The sequence below is a fragment of the Phalaenopsis equestris genome, unplaced genomic scaffold (assembly GCF_001263595.1).
Source record: "Phalaenopsis equestris unplaced genomic scaffold, ASM126359v1 Scaffold000391, whole genome shotgun sequence".
NCBI lineage: Eukaryota > Viridiplantae > Streptophyta > Magnoliopsida > Asparagales > Orchidaceae > Phalaenopsis > Phalaenopsis equestris.
In genome coordinates, this window is record NW_018164833.1 from 295,600 (window position 1) to 316,627 (window position 21,028).

At 32.8% G+C, this 21,028-nt stretch overlaps 1 protein-coding gene across 3 annotated transcripts in view; it reads left to right on the plus strand.

Annotated features, from left to right (window-relative positions):
- Nucleotides 1-1,377: 1,377 nt before the first annotated feature.
- LOC110026650 (high mobility group B protein 15-like) overlaps nt 1,378-21,028 on the plus strand; it is a 47,000-nt gene continuing 27,349 nt past the window's right edge. For 2 of the 3 annotated variants that reach the window (XR_002294232.1, XM_020727669.1), the window contains exons 1-2: nt 1,378-1,716; nt 12,776-12,854. Coding sequence is in view for 2 of the 3 variants with exons in the window: in XM_020727669.1 (XP_020583328.1) it covers nt 1,514-1,716; nt 12,776-12,854 (282 nt within the window). In the remaining variant the exon portion in view is untranslated. Of the gene's footprint in view, nt 1,717-12,775; nt 12,855-16,348; nt 16,380-21,028 lie in introns of all 3 variants that reach the window. The other variant, XM_020727670.1, reaches the window with a different exon arrangement.

A 21,028-nucleotide genomic window follows, 5' to 3' on the forward strand; every position in this document is an offset into this window, starting at 1 on the left:
GGGCCAAACACGAACAAAGATTTGTTCTTTCGTGTTCAGCTCGTTTTGGCTCGAAATACTCCTCATCAATTATATATATATTTTTTGATGAGTTGTATTTAAAAAAAAAATTAACTGACTACAAGGTTACAAAGAATATAATCAATTAAAAAAAAAAAATAAAAGTTATTAAATTAGATTCAAATGATGTTTTAATATAAACAATAATTTTTAAATCTTGCCCCAACCCCTTAACAAAAAAAATAAACTGTCTACAAGGCTTCAAAGAATAAAATCAATTAAAAAAAAAGAATAAAAGTTATTAAATTAGATTCAAATGATGTTTTAATATAAACAATAATTTTTAAATCTTGCCCCAACCCCTTAACATCTCATGACTGTGTGATTAGGGTTGTCAAAACGACTCTTTGTTCATGAACAACTCGTGTTCGACTTGCTAAGCAAACGAGCCGAACACGAAAACACTTTTTGAGCTCGAAATAAAAAAGAGCCGAACACGAGCTAAGCCTGTGTTCGCTCGTGTTCGGCTCATTTACACCCCTATTCATATGTATTCACACATCTAACAAAATATTTGCAAATCTAACACAAACTTCAATTTTTACATGCATTTCACTTTACCTATGTATTAAAAGATGTATTTCACCTTTAAAAAATTAAAATGGTGGTATTCTTTTCATGTTATGAAAGATTTGCATGATATGATTATGAAACAAAATTAAGGTGTTCAACATGCAAATTCATAATAATCGAGTGGTATGTTCGCAAATGCCCCTTAATGTAAACCACACAAGCTAGGTACAGACGTGCAGTGCTATTATAAATTTTTATTTTTATAAGAAATTCAGACCGCTGCCTGAAAGCTGAGGTGTGAATACAATGTTTTCAATATTTTCAAAACGTATTCTTTTCATGTTATGAAAGATTTGCATGATATTATTATGAAACAAAATTAAGGTGTTCAATATGCAAATTCATGATAATCGAGTGGTATGTTCGTAAATGCCCCTTAATGTAAACCACACAAGCTAGGTGCAGTGACTATTATAAATTTTTATTTTATAAGAAATTCAGACCGCTGCCTGAAAGCTGAGGTGTGAATACACTGTTTTCAATATTTTCAAAACTCACAAGCTGTCAAAACACAGTTTATCCAAACAGTCCAGGTGCATTTTCAAAACGCCACCCCACCAATAAGCTGCCTTAAACAAACCTGAAGATGTAAATGCATAAAAGTTGTGTGGATGAATGTAACTTTTCCTTAAATTAAATAATTTAAGCATAAAATATAGAAAGTCAGATCTGATTTCCGAAATTCCCTTCTCCCTGAAGTTATATATTTGCACTTCCCTTAACCTATTTTTATGCCACATAAAATGGAATATAAAATCATATAAATACAATATATGTCCATATCAGAAGGCATAGGATCTGGATTTCTTAGGGCAAGCAATCCATCATTCTGTTATTTTTTAGGTCTTTACCCTTCGTTAAAATATAATCAAAGGAGAATATGTCTGTTGACAAAGGCCACTCTCCCCCGACAACAACTTCACCGCCATTAGCCGCGGTCCCAATCCAATCACAGCCTCCTTCTTCTTCGGTTCAGCTAACGGCGACAGAAGCTACTGCAAGCTATGAAGATGTGGTGTCTGATGAGAATCTTTTCTTGGCGACGCTTGAGGCGCTGCACAGATCTCTTGGTACCAAGTTTATGTGAGTGGATTTTTGGTATTTCATGAGGGGTTTTTTTTTTTCTAAAAAAAAATTTCTAAAATTTTTTTTTGAAAGTTTTTGGAGATTGGATTGATGATTAAGGGAAGGAGTTTGGGTTCTTCGTAATTTTTTTTTTTGTTATGCTTTGATCTGTTTGGATGCGTGAAATTATGAAATGTTTGATCGGTATCCAGGCACTAATGTTAGCGTTATATTTAATTTTTTTGGATGTTGTTCGATTTTTGTTTGGGAGTTGAGTAATTAATGTCTTGGTTGTGTTTCCTTTTAGTGAGTTTAAGGTAGTGCTTCATTGCTCTCGCAAATCTCAAGGCACCAATTGTTTGTATGTTGGTCTCTCTCAAACTCTGGGTGATCGGATCTTTTTCTAGGGTTAAAAAAAAAAAAAAAACTATTTTTTGGATGGCTTAATCAGGAGTTTGGATTTAAGTTTTGCCCTTTTAGGACTGTACTCATCTGTTCGCTGGAGTAAAAGTTTGGCCCGTTTGCTTTGATTCTGTGCACTTATTCTTTCCATATAGTCATTATCCAGCGATGGAAGGATTTAATCTTCTTCATGAACGGGACTTGTTTTTTTGTTAGTTCTTAATGTTGATTGTTTGATTATCCATGTTATTTTAATTGGGTTTTGAAATTTAAAATGCTTTTTTTGGAATGTTGAGTGAAAATCACAGAGTAAATTTCTCGAACTTAGGATCTTGGAGATAAAATTATTTCCTTTAAGTAATGGCCCTTGTTTCCTTTTCTAAAATCCTTTTCTCTCTGTGGCTAATCATTTTCTTCCTTCATGATTTTTCTTTCTCTGCTCGTTTATGGTTGCAACCAGTCCTCTTTATAAGGTTCCTCTGGTTATTCTTATGTGGATGATAGTTACATGATCCTATTTAATTTATGCTAGTATTGTTGCCTTAATTTATTCTCAAATTTTTGGTGGTTTACTTATCTCATTATCGTGATATGCCTAGCTGTGTTAAGTTTGACCTATTTTCTCTGTTTCTTGGCACTTTGGTAAGGTTAATTTTTCCATAAAAGGCATTGCTAACTATCTAGTGATGGAAACATTTAATCTTTTTGGTTGATGTGGTTCAACTTTCATTTATGAGAGTTTTTTTAAGTTAGTTTACAATAATTCATTGTTATTATTTTTTGGTTTTTGACATTAAATTCCTTTTGTCTCTGTTTATAATTTTCTGGCTTTGTGATCTTTCCATTTTTTCGCTCAATCATAGAAGAAAATATTGACTCTGAGATCTCTTTTGGTTTAATGGTGGCAGAATCGCAACTGTGGTATTGTTGGGTGGTTGTATTTATATTTGTGCCAGCTGTGTTGGCCTAATTTATTCTTAAATTGTTCAAGTTTTTCAGTGTCTGACACTATTTCTGCAAAATCTTAGGATGATTCGTTCCATCTCTACTCGTGTATGAACAAACATATATTTTTCTTTTGCTTTTTAACTATGTTTTTGGTGTTTGTGTGAGGTGCTGATTTAGCTTTGGTTGATTATTCTCACATTTAATTTAATGTTATGTATTTGTTTCTTTTTATTTTTTAGACTGCTGTTATCTGCTATTACTGTCAATTTCTTTTATTTTTTTGGTTTTATTTTTATCATCAATATTTATTTTGTTAATAGCTCTTTGGAGACTGTTTCATGGATAGTAACCATAAATTGGGGGGAAAAAAGTTTTAAAGCTATCTCATTCTCGTTGTTTCACATAAAGGATTTATTGCTTGAGTTCTAAGTTTGATTCTTCTGAAATGCTTTATTGTAAGAGCTACGGTTACTTTCATTAATGAAATGAGATTCTAATCTTTGAAACTGTGCATTATTTACATTTAGATTCTTTTCAAATGTTTTCTTCTCTCTTCCTTCTTAAAGAGCTAATTTGCTTCCCCAAGGTTTATTTTTGTTTTTATTAGTTTTTAAGCCAATCAATTTTATGATGCATTGAAGTATTTTCTTTTGAGTTTGGGCCATGGTAACTGTTTAGTGAGAATGCATGGAACCATATCACAACTTATTTTACATTATGCATCATCACCCATTCTCAGATACATTGGTATGACATAATATTGAGTTTAATTCCACATTAGCTAGATGCAAAAATGATAGAGTGTTGATGTAGTAGTAATTAGAGTTCATTTTGAGGACTAAGATTTAGAGTCAAATTGGTTGGTGGCTGCTGCTGTATTAGGTGCAACTCTTGGTGATTATATACTCTAATAGGTTAAAATCATCATTTGTTGAGAAATAGTTGAAATCTATGCAAACACAAAGAGCGAAAAATATAGAAAACAAAAAAGAATAGTACACAATTATCACAGGGTATTATGTAGGTCCACGTAATAGGTGGTTACATTTTGTTGACATAACTGCAGACTTCACTATGATTGATTATGTAAAATTTTAAGTCTAATTTCTCTAATACATAATCCAATCTTCTTCTTCATAATGAAAAAATCCGGTGTGTCCGGAAAATACAATAAAACTCATTAACATCCTTAATGAATTAACCATAAATATAGGATACCACTCCACATTTGTTTCCTTCCTCTTCCGACCACTCCAATGACTAAGTCTGCATAGCATGTTTCTCTCTTAGGACAAACACTAGGTCACCAGTTTAAATAACTCTCAACTAGGAAAACATTACCTATTTCTATTCAAAACTATAATTTCTATGGTATGAAAGTAAGATCTTATGCACTTAATCATTTTCATGGTGCATCTAAAATTATGTGATAAAGAAATTCTTAAACAATAGTTGAATCACTCTTTGAATTACATATCACTTACAATGAATCTGGTGCTGGTCATGCAATGGATCTTTTCCAGACACAGAATGATATGCGGAATTGGAGCTTGGCATAATTGGTTGTTGTTGAGTTTTCACCCATTTTAGACCCCTATAGATACATCAAACATGTAAAAGCATGATGGAGGCAGATAAAGCAGATTGCCTGCTCTTTGAGAGACTTGACCATAAGAATATGAATATATTTTCTTAAATGTTTTTGATGTTTCATCAGTTTCACAATTTAAGTGATATCTGAATCTGAAAGAGGAGAAACAATACTTGCTTGTGTAGTTCCTCTCTAGAGGAAAAATTGATTGTTGATATACACTTCTTAAGTTTGTTGCTTGGCTACCAGAGCCACCTTTATCTTGGTCATCTTCATTTTTCCATAGTACTTATAATTTAGCACATAAGATAGAAAATGTTGTCAAAATTATATGCAAGTTAGCCTTGAATTAGAAAAAAAGAATTTAAGATGAATGATGTCATCCCTGGTTGTTTTCACTAGGAAAGGCGGCTATATCTTTCCCAATGATTGAGGCTGATGGGTTTATCTTGCAATTTTTTTTTTTTTGAATTATGGAATAGAAAAATGATTGTAAGGTTTATCTAGGGTGTAAAGAGTGATGAAATGTTTTAAGGAAAGCTAACTATATTTCATGAAAATGGTGATGATTGCCAGAGGCATCTCTATTGGATTGAGAGGTGAAGAGAAGCTAGACGGTATTTTGTGAAACACCAGGAAAGTGTTAAATGCTTAAAAAAGAAAAAGAAATAAGAAAAAAGAAAAACCAGCATTCCTGAGGATAGCCCTATCACTTGGTTCCTTGTTGAATGGACCGGAACTGTATACGGAATATTATGAAGCTTGAATGTAATTGAGATGATTGTGGTTTGCTAGATTATTGGTATATTATGAACAGCTTATTATATTTTGGACCTTATGTGAAGAATATGCTTGAAACATTACGTTGCCTATATTGTTAAAATAGCAATTAATTTCATAACTTGTGAGCTTCACATGGAAAAAAAGTGGCGGTTTTAATTCTTGATAGTGGGAAAAATCAAACTAGTGTGATTAATGCATAATGTAAACATCTAGGGTACAATCTGGGTTGGAAAATTGTGTTTGATCACTGCAATAAATGCTATTGTTGATGCCATTGATTATTAGAGACTCTTGAATAGATAATTTTCAATTAATTAGGTCAGAATAATTCAAAATTAGTTTAATATGTCAAATTCAGCACCAACGAATCATTCGTTGATCACCAATGCGGATGAAGAAATAAGGAGTTTCTGCTAAGCTCATGGAAAAATAGTTTAGTTACTAGTGTTAGCTGGACCATCATTTAATTGATGGCATGGTCTCTGATACAAATGAAAGATCTAGAGTTTGATAAGAATATGTAAATTGAATAAAGCTTGTTCCTAAGACTAATTGAGTAAAAGATGAGCGGTTAGTGACTTTTCATATTAGAGACCTTTATCAAGGAATAGATTGAGCGCATTATTTAATTTAGGTAGGAATAAAACCTATTAAAGATAGTGAAAAATATATTTGATGGCATGGACTTTTGCAAAAGATAGTAGAATTTGCACCTCCAAGATGTGTGGTTAAAATTGTTTTGAGGTACTAGGAAGAAAAAGTATTAGATATGGCGGGGTTGTTTTTTTGGAGGTTTCTATGTTTGTTGTAGTGTGGGTGAGAGGTTTAGGGTTTGATCAAAAGCTATGCAAAAAAGTAGACTAGGTTAAAATTTATGGGAATTTTTGGTTAAAATTTTATTCTACTGAGATGATGGATTTACTTTGATTAGAAAAGGTAAAAAAATCCATATCCAAGGTTTTGAATGTTTGCTAACTAATGTTGGTTATTTTAGGTCAGTTGGTTGTGCGATTTGGAAGTTCCATTTTTTTTTTTTTTGATTAGTCATGATAGGTGGACAACATAGCTTAAGGTTCTGGGAAGATGTATCACTCGATCTTTGTAAGATTTGAAGTGGCTTAAAGCTCTGGAAATATTATGGGATGTAGTTGAATAAGAAACAATAAAGAAAATTATATGTTATAGTACACAATTCTTAGTTGTGGTTAATTCAAAAATCCTAACAACATCAACTTCTTATAGATACAAGTTATTGTAATCGATTGAGCTTATTTTTATTAGATACATGGGGGTGTAAGTAGTTTTGAAGTATTATAGAAAAAATGAAAACTCATAAAGAAATACTCAGATACACCGAAATCTCTTCTTGAAAATGTATTAATATGCTATAATGGTCACTCCTCTTATGGCCTCTCCATATTTAAAAATAAAAAAAATAGCATTGCCTTTTAAGTAATTCAATTAAATATTTAATTACATTTTTTGAATTTAATTCGGGATAATTTTTATGGATCTAAAAATAGATTTTTATATTTAAATCATTCTCTTCAAATAATATACGGTGCCCCATTTTATTTTCTTACATGAAAATAAATTCAATATAATACACGTTAATTTTCAAGCTCTATATCATGAATATGGTGATTGGCCACTGAACTTATCCTGGATCAACTCTCCTTCACTCGATGGACTATACTTTATGGGGTTAAAAGTATTATCTTAAAGTGAGAGAAATAATGGTCCATGTGCATATTTATAGGTAGTGAGTATTTGTAAATTTAGTTGCATCAAATGATACAAAGTTTGAAGTTGTTGAAATATCTATTAATTGTAATAATTTTAGAAGTAAACCTCCATCTTCTTTAAGTGGGTTAGCTTTCCAATCCCAATGCTTGATATAAACACTTTAGATTATTATGAGTAAAAAAATTACTAGAAGGAAAAACCAGAGCATAAACTATAAGTTCAAGATCTTACTAATCATTGGCATCTTGTGGGTTCATAAATAGGGAATTTATTGTAAGTTTAATCACAATTATTGTTATTATATTCTTTAAGTGAATACTTTTGCAAAGTAGTTCTAATAATTTTATTGCTACTATGTCAACTTATTGTAGAATATGTGAGTAACTATGTACATAAAGTGCTGATAAAAATGCATGTCTATAAAATGAATGTTTAGTCCTGTGAATTAAATTAAGTGGCCTTAGGAACAACAATTAATATGCCATAATGTAGCTCAAAATGCTCAACAGATGAGTCAAATGCGGTAATAGAGGCCAATGAGTAAGATCTCATTCAATTTGTATGTTATATAGAGATAATAGTTCATCACAAGACTTTTTAATATGTGCCAAAAAAGATGAGTTGGGGATTTCAGATCACAATAGAGATGTTTATCTCAAGGGGCAATGATGTGTTGGACATCTTAAGGAGAAAACTCTCATCAATATATCACTATGATTATTAGGCTGGGGATTTGACCAGCTTTAAATGACATAGTTCATGATCATAAATAAATAGAACACCATGCTATTCAGGTTTGTTCATTTATCAAATGAATGTTCTTGAAAGTGTTCAGGTTTATTTGATTAGTTATTTTGATGAACATGAACAAGTTTTAACAGAGCCGAGTCACAAGTATCTTATTGAGTGTGTTGGCTCTTTCACAACCTTGCACTTAAAATATTCTTAGAGCATATCAGGCATGCGACCCTCAAAAGGAAGAGGTTTGATAAAAGGCTTATTAATATGGATACTGAAGTACAATAGGGATTTTGGCTTAGCAGGATAGATACCTAATATAGATGGTTTATTCGTTGGGTTAGACATATTTAATTGTGACTATTTTTTCTGTGTTTGGAAAAAGATTTTAGATCATCTTTAAAAACTTTTTTTTATAAATATCTCAAGATTGTTAACTTTTTCATCTATGATTAATTTATCAACAATCTTGTTAGTTCTTTCATCCATGCTAAGTTTAAACTCTTTAAATCTTCTTTTATCAAAATTAGAAAGATTTTCTAATTGGTGAGAAGATTGGATATATTTTATGCTCCATTGGGATATATTTAGATTTTAAATTATTTGCATATCTACCCTTTGTTAGAGTTTTCATATTAAGACTTTGTTTTCTTTCAAAGAACTCAGTCCAATGTAGTTTTTATTTTTTTCTATCGACTTTAATTTTGCATAGTTAGTACTCTGATATTCTTCTGCATTTTACCGATTAAAGTAAATTGTCAATTATTATAGTAAATCTAAAAATTCTAATTTTTGGGTATTTATTGAAGCCAATTGAATGCATGATTGCAAATATATGACATGTAATGAAGTGTTTTTTAAGAATATGAGAATGGTAATATGAAAAGATAGAAGAAAAAAATTAATGATTTTAATAATGCTTTATTAAATAAACTTTTATGTTATTATGGGTTTGTGATGGATCACTTTAGTTATAAGTTTTTGTTGGATAGTTTAGGTTTTGTTGATAACTTTCTTTTAGTTTTACAAATACACTCACCCACTATGCATTTTTTTTTAATTTGCAAAATTGATTATATGAGAAAAATAATATTTATTTAACAATGAAATGCAATTGCATGAATTTTTTTTATTGGAATCGTTAAGGATTTGTTATCAACCATTTTTTATAAGTAAATGTAATATGCATAAAATTAACTAATTATATGCATAAAATTAACTAATTATGACTAATTATGAGTAAACTTCAAGAGAATATTGCTTTAATTTTTTTGTTTTAAATACATTCTTCAGGTTACTTGTAATATTTTTTTGTGAATTGTGCTCTTATATTTCATTGAACTGTCATCTATTAATATTAACGGGGTGGGATATGTTTTAAATTAGGACTAGCTTAGCTTTTATGTGCTATTTAATCTTAGAATTGCTAACTCTCCAATTTCCTAATTTTTTCTGCACAAATCTCTACCAAAACAAATAAATTTAATAACAAAGGAAAAGAGTTATTACAACTTGGATATCAAGCTATGTTCATGAAGTCTAATGTATTCTTCTTTTGACAAAAAAGTAATTTGTTGGTGAAGAACTTTGATAGAGAGTTTCCATGGTGAGGATGTTTTTTGTACTAATATTGGTGCCTCTCTAGATGTATTAGCGCCTCTTCTTTGAGGCAAAGGCTGAGTGGATTCGGATTATTTTATCTTTGATAGCAAGTGATCAAGTTGTTTTTAGGAGGTTTTCTATGGATGTTGGAATGGTGGTGGAAGTTTTTCAGTTTTCAGAGGTCCATGCCCATGAAAAATGTTGACAGGTTAGTATTTTTGGACTATTTTTTGTTCACTGAAATTTTATTAGTGGAAAGTTGGATTTTCCTTGATGGAAAAAGGTGAAAACATCCAAATCAAAGGTTTGGATGCTAGCTGAGAAACGTTGGTGATTTTGTCAGCAGGGTGTGATTAGAAGTAAACAAATTTTTTAAATGGACTTATCAAAACTAGTGGACAATATGAGCTAGGATTTTGTGGAAGGGGTTTTACTCGATTTTTGTTAGGTGTAAAGTGATTTATGGCTTTGGGAAGGCTGTGTTGATGTAGTAGAACAAAAAATATGGGAGAAAAAGATATATTATGATCTACAAATCTTAAATATAGTTGATTCACATTTCAATTCAAAAGTTGTAGCACCGAATCCTGGTGGACACAAGCTTTTACAAAAGTTTAAAGCTATTTTTAGTGAATTAATGGGATATAAATAGTACATGAAGTCTTGTTGAGGAGAAAAGCTCCTAAGAAATTATGCCAAAATCTCTTATTATAAGTTTATTCATATGCTATATTGATAGCCTATGTCAAGTGCTCTCTATATTTGGAAATAAATGACACCACTCTAATTTTAAGGATTTAATCAAGCATTTAATGCTTTAGTTGAATTTTGAATGTAGGTTGATTTATATGTTTATATGATATAATTTTGAGCGATTTACACACATAGCACCTAATACATTGGGATTTACACGACACACCCAAACTTTCGTATTACAAAAAAAAAAAAAAAGAAAAAAACCTAAAATCTTTTGAAAACCTCAAATATAACAATCTTCTCTTTTATAATCTCGTCATCTCCTTGACAAACAGTTGCTTTGTTGGTTCGCTATCGAAGCCGCAATGAGCCCTCCAAGATGCTTCAAATGGTCGACAATTCAATCGTCGATGATGCCATCTGGTGGAATGATGAAAATATAGATCCATAGTGAGTTTAAACACCAATCTAAGCTCTTGAGCCTCTGCAAGGCATATTTGTCTATTCCTCCGCTTAGCCATCTCTTACTGAATCCCGCCGCTCCCCACATAACTTCTGCAAACCTCGCCTTGGCCACCACCATGATCTCAACTGTGGCAATTCCAGGTTCGTCGACCCCCACATTCTCTCTACGACCACCAAATTTACTAATCACTCGATCTCCCCACTTCCAAACCGAAATCCGTCCTTTGCTCACTCCTCAACCCTGCATGCATCGATTTAGACTCCCTTCTCACTGATCTTCTCGACATCATTGAGGCACTTGACTTCCATATGCGCCCCATCACTGCACTCGCCATTTTTGATAGTGCTTGGAGTGCTCTCATGGAGACATTCTTCTCATCTTTCGCTTTTATTCCTATATTTATTAGTATTATGGGCCTCCACGAACAACTCTCTGCCATTGCTACCCCTCTCGATGATTTATGTTGTCAGTATTGCACGCCTACCATTCCCTAATGATTACCTAAGCCCAAAAAGAGGGTTATTGCGCCGTTGTTTCTATGTTCCAGTGAATTGATGAGGAGGATATTAAGCCAACACTTGTAACGTATAATATTGCACTGAATATTTATGACAAACTCTTCATTCCCCAATACAAAATCATCTCTCTTATTCAAGTCATAAAGAGGGATGGGATTGCTCCTGATAGGTTCACTTACAGTACCCTTATTAGCTGTTGCCATCAGTGATCACTGTGTTTTGACCAACTCGGGAGATTGCTTGGCAGGGTTCCTCATCAGTACTTCCACAACTCCATGAGATTAGAGAACTATGGAGATTGTTTGACGGTTTGTTGTTAGGAGTTACATGATATAACAAAATGTTATGTTTGAGTTGTTAGATATATTATAGCTGTTTTTTTTTCTTAATACTAAACTTTGGGTATGAGATATAAATCTCATGTTTTGGGGGCTATGTATGTAAATTCTTCTAAATTTTTATATGTAAAATATTCTCTTTAAATAATATATAGCAGCCCTCTTTATTTTCTAACATGAAAATATAATAAAAGATTAAAATACAACATCAATTGTCGAACTCTTTTGTCACGGATATGGAGATTGGCTCTCAGCATGTCCCTCCTCAAGGTCAAATGTTGCATTGCTCAGAATTGTGCAAAAGAATTTGCAAGGCTTTGGCACCTCACATAACTCTTAACATGAATATAGATTATGAGGATTCAGAAGGGCCCTATCCTAAATAGTTGGATTAATCCAAGGATAATGATGATTTTGATTAAGTTGATAATAATAATCTTTTTTCTTGAAAGATCATATGGTACTTAGATTTGATTGTTTCAAGTATCTTGGATCCATTTTACAAAAGGAGTATAGATGATGATATGATCCTTGCGTTCAAGAAGGGGTTGTAGGAGTGCTGTCTTTGGAATGTTTGTGGTGAAGTAATGACATGGGGGTTAAACTTTTATCAAGTTGCATTGGGTTATTTTAGAATCCAAATGTCAGGTCATAGAAGTCGTTGGTATTTTAGCCTATTATGATGGTGAAGAGAATTTTAAGATAGGCGCGTGGAAAATTTTGGAGGGATGGATTGAGAAATAATTATAGTGGAGGGATGGTAAGAGAAGCAAATATTAAATAAAAAATGAAAACTAAATTTAATTGGCTTCTTTATGTATAAGGGAAGGGTAGAACATACACTAATATGATTGGTAGATAACAACGGGGAAAGATTATTTGCTTAGTTTTCTTCCTGTATTTGTTAAATTTGGGAGGATTGGAGCCAAGCAAATACACCCAACTGCTGGAAATAGACCTGTATGGAAGCTTTTGTCAGTTTTGGTGCATCTTTTTTTACTTACGTTAAACCTTTTTACCCGAAAAAAATCCTTTTTATTCTGAAAATGTTGGAATTTGTTTCATTGTCAATAACATACCTTAACAATATTAGAAGTTCACTTAACTGTTACAACATTATTGTTTGGGCTAATTGATTTAAAAAGAACTAAATATTAAACTTTGGGGAAACTCTGGGGCCATCTAAAGCTCTTGTTGTTACTCTGGAGCTGTGTTGCTTCTTAACAGTTGATTTCTTTTTTTTATGTAGGGTGCCCAGGGTTGGAGGAAGACCTCTCAATCTACACCGCCTCTTTGTTGAAGTTACTTCCCATGGTGGACTTCAAAGGGTATGTTTTACATTTTTCTTGAAATTGCGGTTAATTAAAAAAAACTTTGATAAAGTCTTCCAAAAAAAAAAAAAAAAAAGGAAAAGAAGATTTTTTACTTGTGCTGTTGTGCCTGTTTACTTTCTCCGGGCTTCCAGGTTTACCTGGTAACAAGGGAGGGAGGTAGGAAGGATGAAAAATGCTTTGGTTACAACTACGAGTTTCAAGAGACAACAAACACCTTTTATTGCTCTTATTCTTCTCCTTTTTTGAAAAAAACCCAGTATTGTTTGCTCATGAAAATTTTTTAGTGTTGGATCTTAATGCTTTCATGATAAGTTGACGAAGCATTGAATATGCTACAAAGAATGAGGCTTAAATCAAATCTTCACTTTTTTCCTTGTTTATCAAACCAAGCAATTCATCACACTCCAAATAGTGTGAAATGCACCATGTTAACTTTCAGTTGTTTTGGAAGATCTGGCATCATGAAAGCCAAATGTTTGCATTCTGAACCATGCTTTTCGAAAATAAGAAAAATATGCAATAATTACATGATTTAATGGTCTCGGTCTCTAAGATGGATGAAGATTGTATTTTCACAATGCTGAAGATGAATGTATTTGATCATCCGCTGATACTCCGATTCTCAGTATTGAACATTAAACTAATGATGACACTAAAGTACCAACCAACCTTCCCAGTATCTTCCCAAAAGTAACTACGGAAGGGAAGAACTTGGAAAGTGACAATGAACCCCACAACACTCTCATGGAACTCTTTGACATTATTAGCTATAACTTGGTTCTTCTTTTGAAAGTTTATCCTTTCTCTTCTTATCTCCATCAAGTTATGATGGGCCCATATAAATTGTGTTTTGGTAATTTGAGGGCATAGAATGATTGTGGAATTTCTAATGGACGGTTGAGCTGCATTTAATGAAAAAAAAAAAATCAAGCAATGATTTGAATTTTGTTGAAAATTAAATGAGGAATATTAAAAAAAAAAAAGGAAGCTTTTTGTGATGCCAAATTGATGGATGTTGAATGAATATAGTGTAAAGAAAGACGACGAGCATTAAGGTAGTTTTGCATGACAATTTCCAAATATCTTTCCAAAAGCTTAAACTACGGATGGGAAGAACTTGGAAAGTGACAATGAACCCCACACCACCCTCATGGAACTCTTTGGCAATATTAGTTAACTTGGTAGTTCTTTTGAAAGTTTCTCCTTTCTCTTCTTATCTCCATCAAATTTTAATGGGCTCCTATAAATTGTGTTTTGGGAATTTGGGGTCATGGAATGATTGTGGAAGCTCTAATGGATGGTTGAGCTGCATTTAATGAAAATAAATTCAAGAAATGATTGCTATTTTGTTGAAAAATTCAGTAAGGGATGCACAACAAAAAGGAAGTTTTTTGTGATGCCAAATTGATGGATGTTGATTGAATGAATGTAGTGCAAAGAAAGAAAAGGAGAATAAAGATAATTCTGCATGACAATTTAGAGTGGTGCCACATAATAACTTTGAATAGAAACAGAATGCTCACAATTGGCCTCAAGGATAGTTTCGTTCAATTGTTACTCAATAATCAATGATTTTGCTATAAATCATCTATCTCATTTACAAAATAGATTTGCAAATGTAAGACCAAGAACTTTAAAATAAAATATAATTCTATCCAAAATATAATCTAATTCTTTTAAATCATTCCAAATTCAAATATGAGATTATGCAAAAAATGAAAATTCATCCTTATAAAAAAATGAAAATTATGAAGACCACAATTAAATGTGATGCTGACTCCTTGTATTTGTCTTATGATAGATCAAGAATTTTGTGGGTTAATTAGATTAAATAATCAACCAACATGGTATTATATCAAAAATATACTATTATCTTCCCCAATGTTTGATGAAGTTTAACAATATAATACTGTTTAATCTTAAAAGTTATCTTCTCTTATATTTTGATCCTTTGAGCAAGATTGTATGATTTTTTAACCTCATATTTTGTGTTTTTTTATTTTGTTTACACGTATTCCTTCTTGTTGCTCATTCATTTTCTTTTCATCGAACACATGATTACATTGGCAGAGGAAATCCTATATATTAAAATCACACCTAAAGTGATTATTCACCCATAGGATTGTCTTTATGAGTTGATAGTCTTCTAATAGATTTAGTCATAACTATTTGATTTCTATAAAGATATCCATGAATCATTAAAGTTGTATTGTTCTTTTCACTTTCTAAATTTGTTTTGGGTATCCATCATTAATAATTGGTTTGATTTCATTACCAGTGATAGGTTTACGAAGAGTCAGAGTTATTGTCTTGAAATATACAATGATGTGGAAAAAGAGAAAATTGAATTCATGGCATTTGCTTGATGTTTAATGATATAAAATCAATTTTAACTTATAAAAATTTATACAAATTTTTTTTTTGGAATTTCTAGTTTATTTGTATTTATTTCAATTTTTTTTGTGTAACTTTTTATCGTGTTTTTATATCAGCTAGTTTCTTTTCTGTTTTTGGGGAAAATCTTTTAGAACTTAGACGGGTCACGATTATCCTTTATGTTAGCACTATTCTCGTTCCATCATGCAATGTTTAAGCGCGCGGCCCAGAGAAAAGTGAACACATTTTCATAATTTTCCTTGGTATTTAAATGTCAGATGATGAAGCTTTGACATCATGGGTTTTGATGCAAAGAGTAGTTTCATGAGTGTCAAAAGAATTGGTGGTGCCTTCGTTAATAAGGCTAATGATTGTTGATTTGATTAGACCGTTCTCTTATTATTGGGACCATGATGGTTGAAGGCCTAGGAATTACGGAGGCCTTTCTAGAAGCAGCCTCAATGACCTTATTGGCTATCTTGATGAAATGTCGCCTTTGCATTTTATTAACGATTACATTAAGCCTTCTATCTCTAGTTGGGAAATTGGGTATGGTGTTCAGCACTACAACTTTTTAGTGGCGCTTTTTTTGGCCAGTGCAGCTTCATTAGTCTGAGTGGTGGGAGTCAAACCTCAATTTGCAGAGACAGTGCCAAATTAGAGTAACTCAAAACATTTGTGGTGGGGTTGAACATTTTGATAACTTAGATGGACCATTTATTGAACCTTCTCCAAATTTTATGATCATATTTTGTTTGCAGAAACATTGGCTTTGTGGTTTTCTTTAATTTCTAAGGTAATGGCCATGGCTTTGTGGCATTCTTTAGTTCTTGAGGAAATACCAACCAAAGCTAGGGTTATTTTAATTTGGAACACTAATCTCTAAACTTTGGTGGTAAATGAATAATTTATAGGTGATAGACTCTGTCACATGGCATGATGCAGCATATTTGATTTAGCATTATCGTATGTGTTTGTTGAACGGAGCCATATAGTGACCATTGAGCAACTAATCTAGTGATGGGAAGAATAGTCTTCTTTGGTGGATTCACTATAAAGCTAATTGTCCGGAAAAGCTAACCCCTTTTCATTTGAACCTCTTTGATATGCAGATGGGGGAGGACTAAAGTAATTTTAATTGAGGTGAATTAATTTTAGTTTAATTTTTTTTCCTTGATGTTATATCAATGTTTATTTTGATTTAATGTTGAGATTTTTATGGTTACAAGCTTTCCTGTAGTGATTATCTCTTTTGCTTGCTGGAAACACTTGTTTATGTTATTGTCTTAGCTTCAAATTTTGGTAAATGTGACTTTATTTGAGTAGAGAATGGTTGGACGGATGGATATAAACCTAATAAAAATCCTATAGTTATGTCATCTCAAGTATACCAATGTATCTAATTTACTAATGTCAAAGGGTTGTAAGTTGTAATTTTTATTAAATATGATTAGCTTTCATAGATTTTCTCTTCTCAGATTTCTAAAGCATGTCAAGGAGAAAATGTGGATGAAAGATGTGCTATTGGCAAATCTTGCTTAGATGATTAATTATGCATTAATGTACAAGTTCTAAATGACTATTGATTTAAAACGACAACATTGGAGACTCACATGATTTGGTTTATATTCTTCAAAATAACTCTTCAGCTTGCAGGCCTTTCTCTGCTCTCTCCTACAACTGCTAGAGCCTCTTCAGCAGCTGTCGAACCCGTTCAACAGCCGAAATCACAACTGTATCGGTTCTTGTCATCGACTTTCCAATGAGCGTGAATCGAAATTTTCTCGCATCACTGTAGGTCGTGATCCTATCATTTTCGTCTAGACCGTTGTCTGTATCAAAATTTTTCGATCAAATGCTCTATATCATGTCATTGCAAGCCGCAATACCGTCATTTGTGTCCAGATCCTCTAATTCCTATAAGTGATCCATCTTCCCAGGTGCAATCCTTGTTGGTGTTCCTTCTCTACAGTTGTTACTCTTGTTCCCCTTCAGGCATTTTCTTCGATCGAATCCGGCCTCCAAATGCAAGGAGCAACCACCTCCCAACCTTCCTGTCAGAAACCTAGTTGTTCCTTCCTGCGCTAGTGAAGAGCCGGAGGCAGCGGACAGTCAACCACAGGTTCTATTTGGTAGTAGCAACAGCCCCTTATGCAGAGGGCTTATGACCATGTACGAGATGAAGATGTCTAATTCTATGATGGAGGTTTAGCTTTGAATCAGAGATCAAGAATTATGCTCAAATGACCCCAAAATCCTCACTTTATCACAAACCATAAATTCATCAGCTATAACTTTATTCAATGGTCCCAATTCATGTTTATGTTCATTTTTGGCAAAGGAAAAGAGGAACATCTCATGGTAGAGGACACAGTTCCTGCGCTCATTGAACCTAACCATTGCTCATGGAAGATCCATGATCCTATATTCATGGCTTGGTTGATCAATTCTATAGTCATAAAAAGTGGAGAAAATTTCTTACTATATAAGTCAATACATGAGATTTGGGAAGCAACTCGTGAAACTTATTCCAATACTGAAAACACTGCAGAATTGTTTTATTGAGAAAAAATTACATGAACCCCAACAAGAAGAGTTATGTGTGACTCAATATTTCAATACACTCACATAGTACTAATTACTTATATATATGTATGATACTAATGTATTTAAGTGCCCTTAAAGATGCTATACTGTATAAAACAAAAGTGGAGAAAAGAGGTTGATTAAGTTCTTGTTGAGGCTGGATGAGAACTTAGATGAGGTTATAGGAAGAATTATGAGGATAAAGCATCTACTTATCATTAGGGAAGCCTTTGGTGACGTTAAAAGAGAAAAAAAGTAGGAAGAAGCTTATTATGGTAGGAAGTGTGGATTCATCTAGAACTAAATGCTCCACCTTGTACACATTTAACTCTCCCATGAGTCAAAGCCAAAGAAGAATCGTCCCTTGTGTGAACGTTGCTAGAAACTTGGTCACACAAATGATAACTACTGGATACTACATGAAAAACTTGTAGATTGGAAGACTGGGCAAGGGAGGAAAAACCAAGTCAGCAAGACCAATGCTGCTACATCATCTAAAGGAATAACTAAAGGTGTTGAAGAAACTTCTCTTGAGCACAACTGAGTGGCCTACCACGTTGATGATACAACAAGGTATCATGTTCTCCTATATTACTAATAATGGAATATTTCGACCTTAGAAAATGGATTCAGGTGCTTCTGATCATATGACTAGAGATATTCATGCTCTCACTAACTACCAAGAGTTCACATACTTCAAATTTGTTATATTTGTCGATGGATCTCACTCCAGAATTGTTGGGAAATGAGAAGTTAAAGTCTCCAATGATATTCAACTCTTTTCAGTGTTATATGTTCCCTCATTAAATTGCAACTTACTTTTGATTGACAAGTTTACTCATGACTTGAACAGTGTTCTAAATTTTCATTTTAATTTTTGTGAATTTCAGGTGTTGGATTCAGGAAAAATAATTGACAATGCTAAATTGCATCAAAGTTTATTCCTACTCAAGGAAAGCTATTCTCTTAAAACAAAAATATCTTCTTCACTATCACCTTCTTATGTTTCCGAGTTTGTTTTTTTGAGCTAGTTGAAAATCAAGTTTTAAAATGACATTGTCTTCTCGATCATCACAATTTTTATTATGATGCAAAGTCGTACTCGCATTTCTTTATTAATAAAAAAATTATAATTTTATTAGTGTGAAATCTGTCAATTGGCTAAACATATTCGTCCTCTGTCCCAATATAACCCCTTACATCCTTTCTTTATCATCTATAGTGATATTTGAGGACCATCAAAATAAAAAACAGTCAATGGAGTCAGATGATTTGTTTTCTTTATTTTTGACTATACGAGAATCAATCGGATATTCCTCTTGAAGTAAAAAATTGAACCTACACAAATCTTTCAATCATTTCATAACATGATTTCCACTTAGTTCCAATGAAAAATCAGAATTTTAAAATTGATAATGCAAATGAATACTTCAACTCTTTTCTTGGACCCTACATTTCAAAGAACGATATCTTCCATGTGAGTTCCTATGTTGAAACTTCACAACAAAATGAGATAGCTGAGAGGAAGAATATACATCTCAATTTATATTATTTTCTCATAATGTCTCAAACATTTTTTGGGGAGATGTCGTGCTCACAGTCATCTACCTCATTAATAAAATGCCAAGCGAGGTCATTGGATTCAGAACCTCTCAATATTCTGTTGGAAAAATACTCTCATGCTAGAATCTTCTCATCCATTCTTCTTCTAAGAATATTTGACTCTCTCGTTTGTTCAAATCCACCAACCAAACCCCACAAAGCTTGATCCAAGATTCATCAAATGTATTTTTCTTTGGTATGCATCTAACAGAAAAGGGTACAAGTGTTATTCGCCATTTACCAAAAAAAAAAAAAAAAAAAAAAAAACTATATCTCTATGAATGTTACATTCTTTGAAAACCAACACTACTATCCTAAATCTGATATTCAGGAGTCTGAGTGAATATCAGATTTGAAACATTACTCTAGATACTCACACTGACCTAGAGTCATCACAACTTCTTCTACTTCCTTACACTATTCTGGATATCGACACTGAGCTAGAGTCATCACGACCGATTCTACTTCTCTACATTACTCTGGATACACAATACCCACACTGATCTAGAGTATCATAACTTATTCTTCTTTCCTCTAACCATCCTGTCTCCCAAGTTCTGTCAATTGAAAACATCCAACCTGAAATTTATATCAAGGAACTTAGTGTGTGTATACTAAGAGAAAGAAATCCACTCAGCAGGATAAAGACAATATGCAACCACATGACTGTTCACAACCAAACCCGAATTTGCACATCTCTGAGTTTCCAAGGGATGTGAAATATAGTGGAGATGACAAAAGAAGTTGCACAAATTATCTTATCCAGGATTATGTTGCTTTTGGGAAGTTATCATCAATTTATAAAGCTTTTGTATGTAATCTTTATAGTGTGCAATACCTCTCTATTCATAAAACACTTCAAAGTTCATAATGAAAAAGGACAGTTAAAGAAGAGATCCAAGCACTTGATCTAAATGACATTTGGTACAAAACTTCCTCTAGCTAAAAGACCCGTTGGATGCAAATGAATGTTCAATGCCAAGTACAAAGTAGATGGGAGCATTGAGAGGTTCATGGATAGGTTGGTGGCCAAAGGTTTCACTCAGTCTTATGAGATAGACTATCAAGAGATCTTTGCTCCAATGACCACTGTAAGAGTTGTTATTTCCTTGACATGGAACAAAGAGTGGGAATTATATCAACTTTATATCAAGAATGCATTTTTGAATAGAGATCTTGAGGAAGAAGTGTATATGGAGATCTCACCAAGGCTAAAATATGACTTAATTAAACATCATATTTGTAAACTAAGAAAGTTTCTTTATGATTTCAAACAATCTGCAAGGGCTTGGTTTGTTAAGTTTGCCAAGATTTTGAAATCTAATCGGTACATCCAATGAAAAACTGATCATACATTATCCATAAAAGCATATTTAGGAAGGTAAGTAAACTATCTCATTGTCTATGTCGATATAATCTTGACCGACGATGATAAAAAAGAGATTTGGAATATTAAGGAGGTTCTCCATACTCCTCACAGCAGGCTGCCGTTGCTCCCTGCCTTCGCATTCCGCCACTTTTGCTCTCTGCCCCGCAGGTCATCTCCCTTCTGTCGACACAAAAAAAGAAAGAAAGATTGTTTGGGGGGGGCGCCCGTAAGAAGC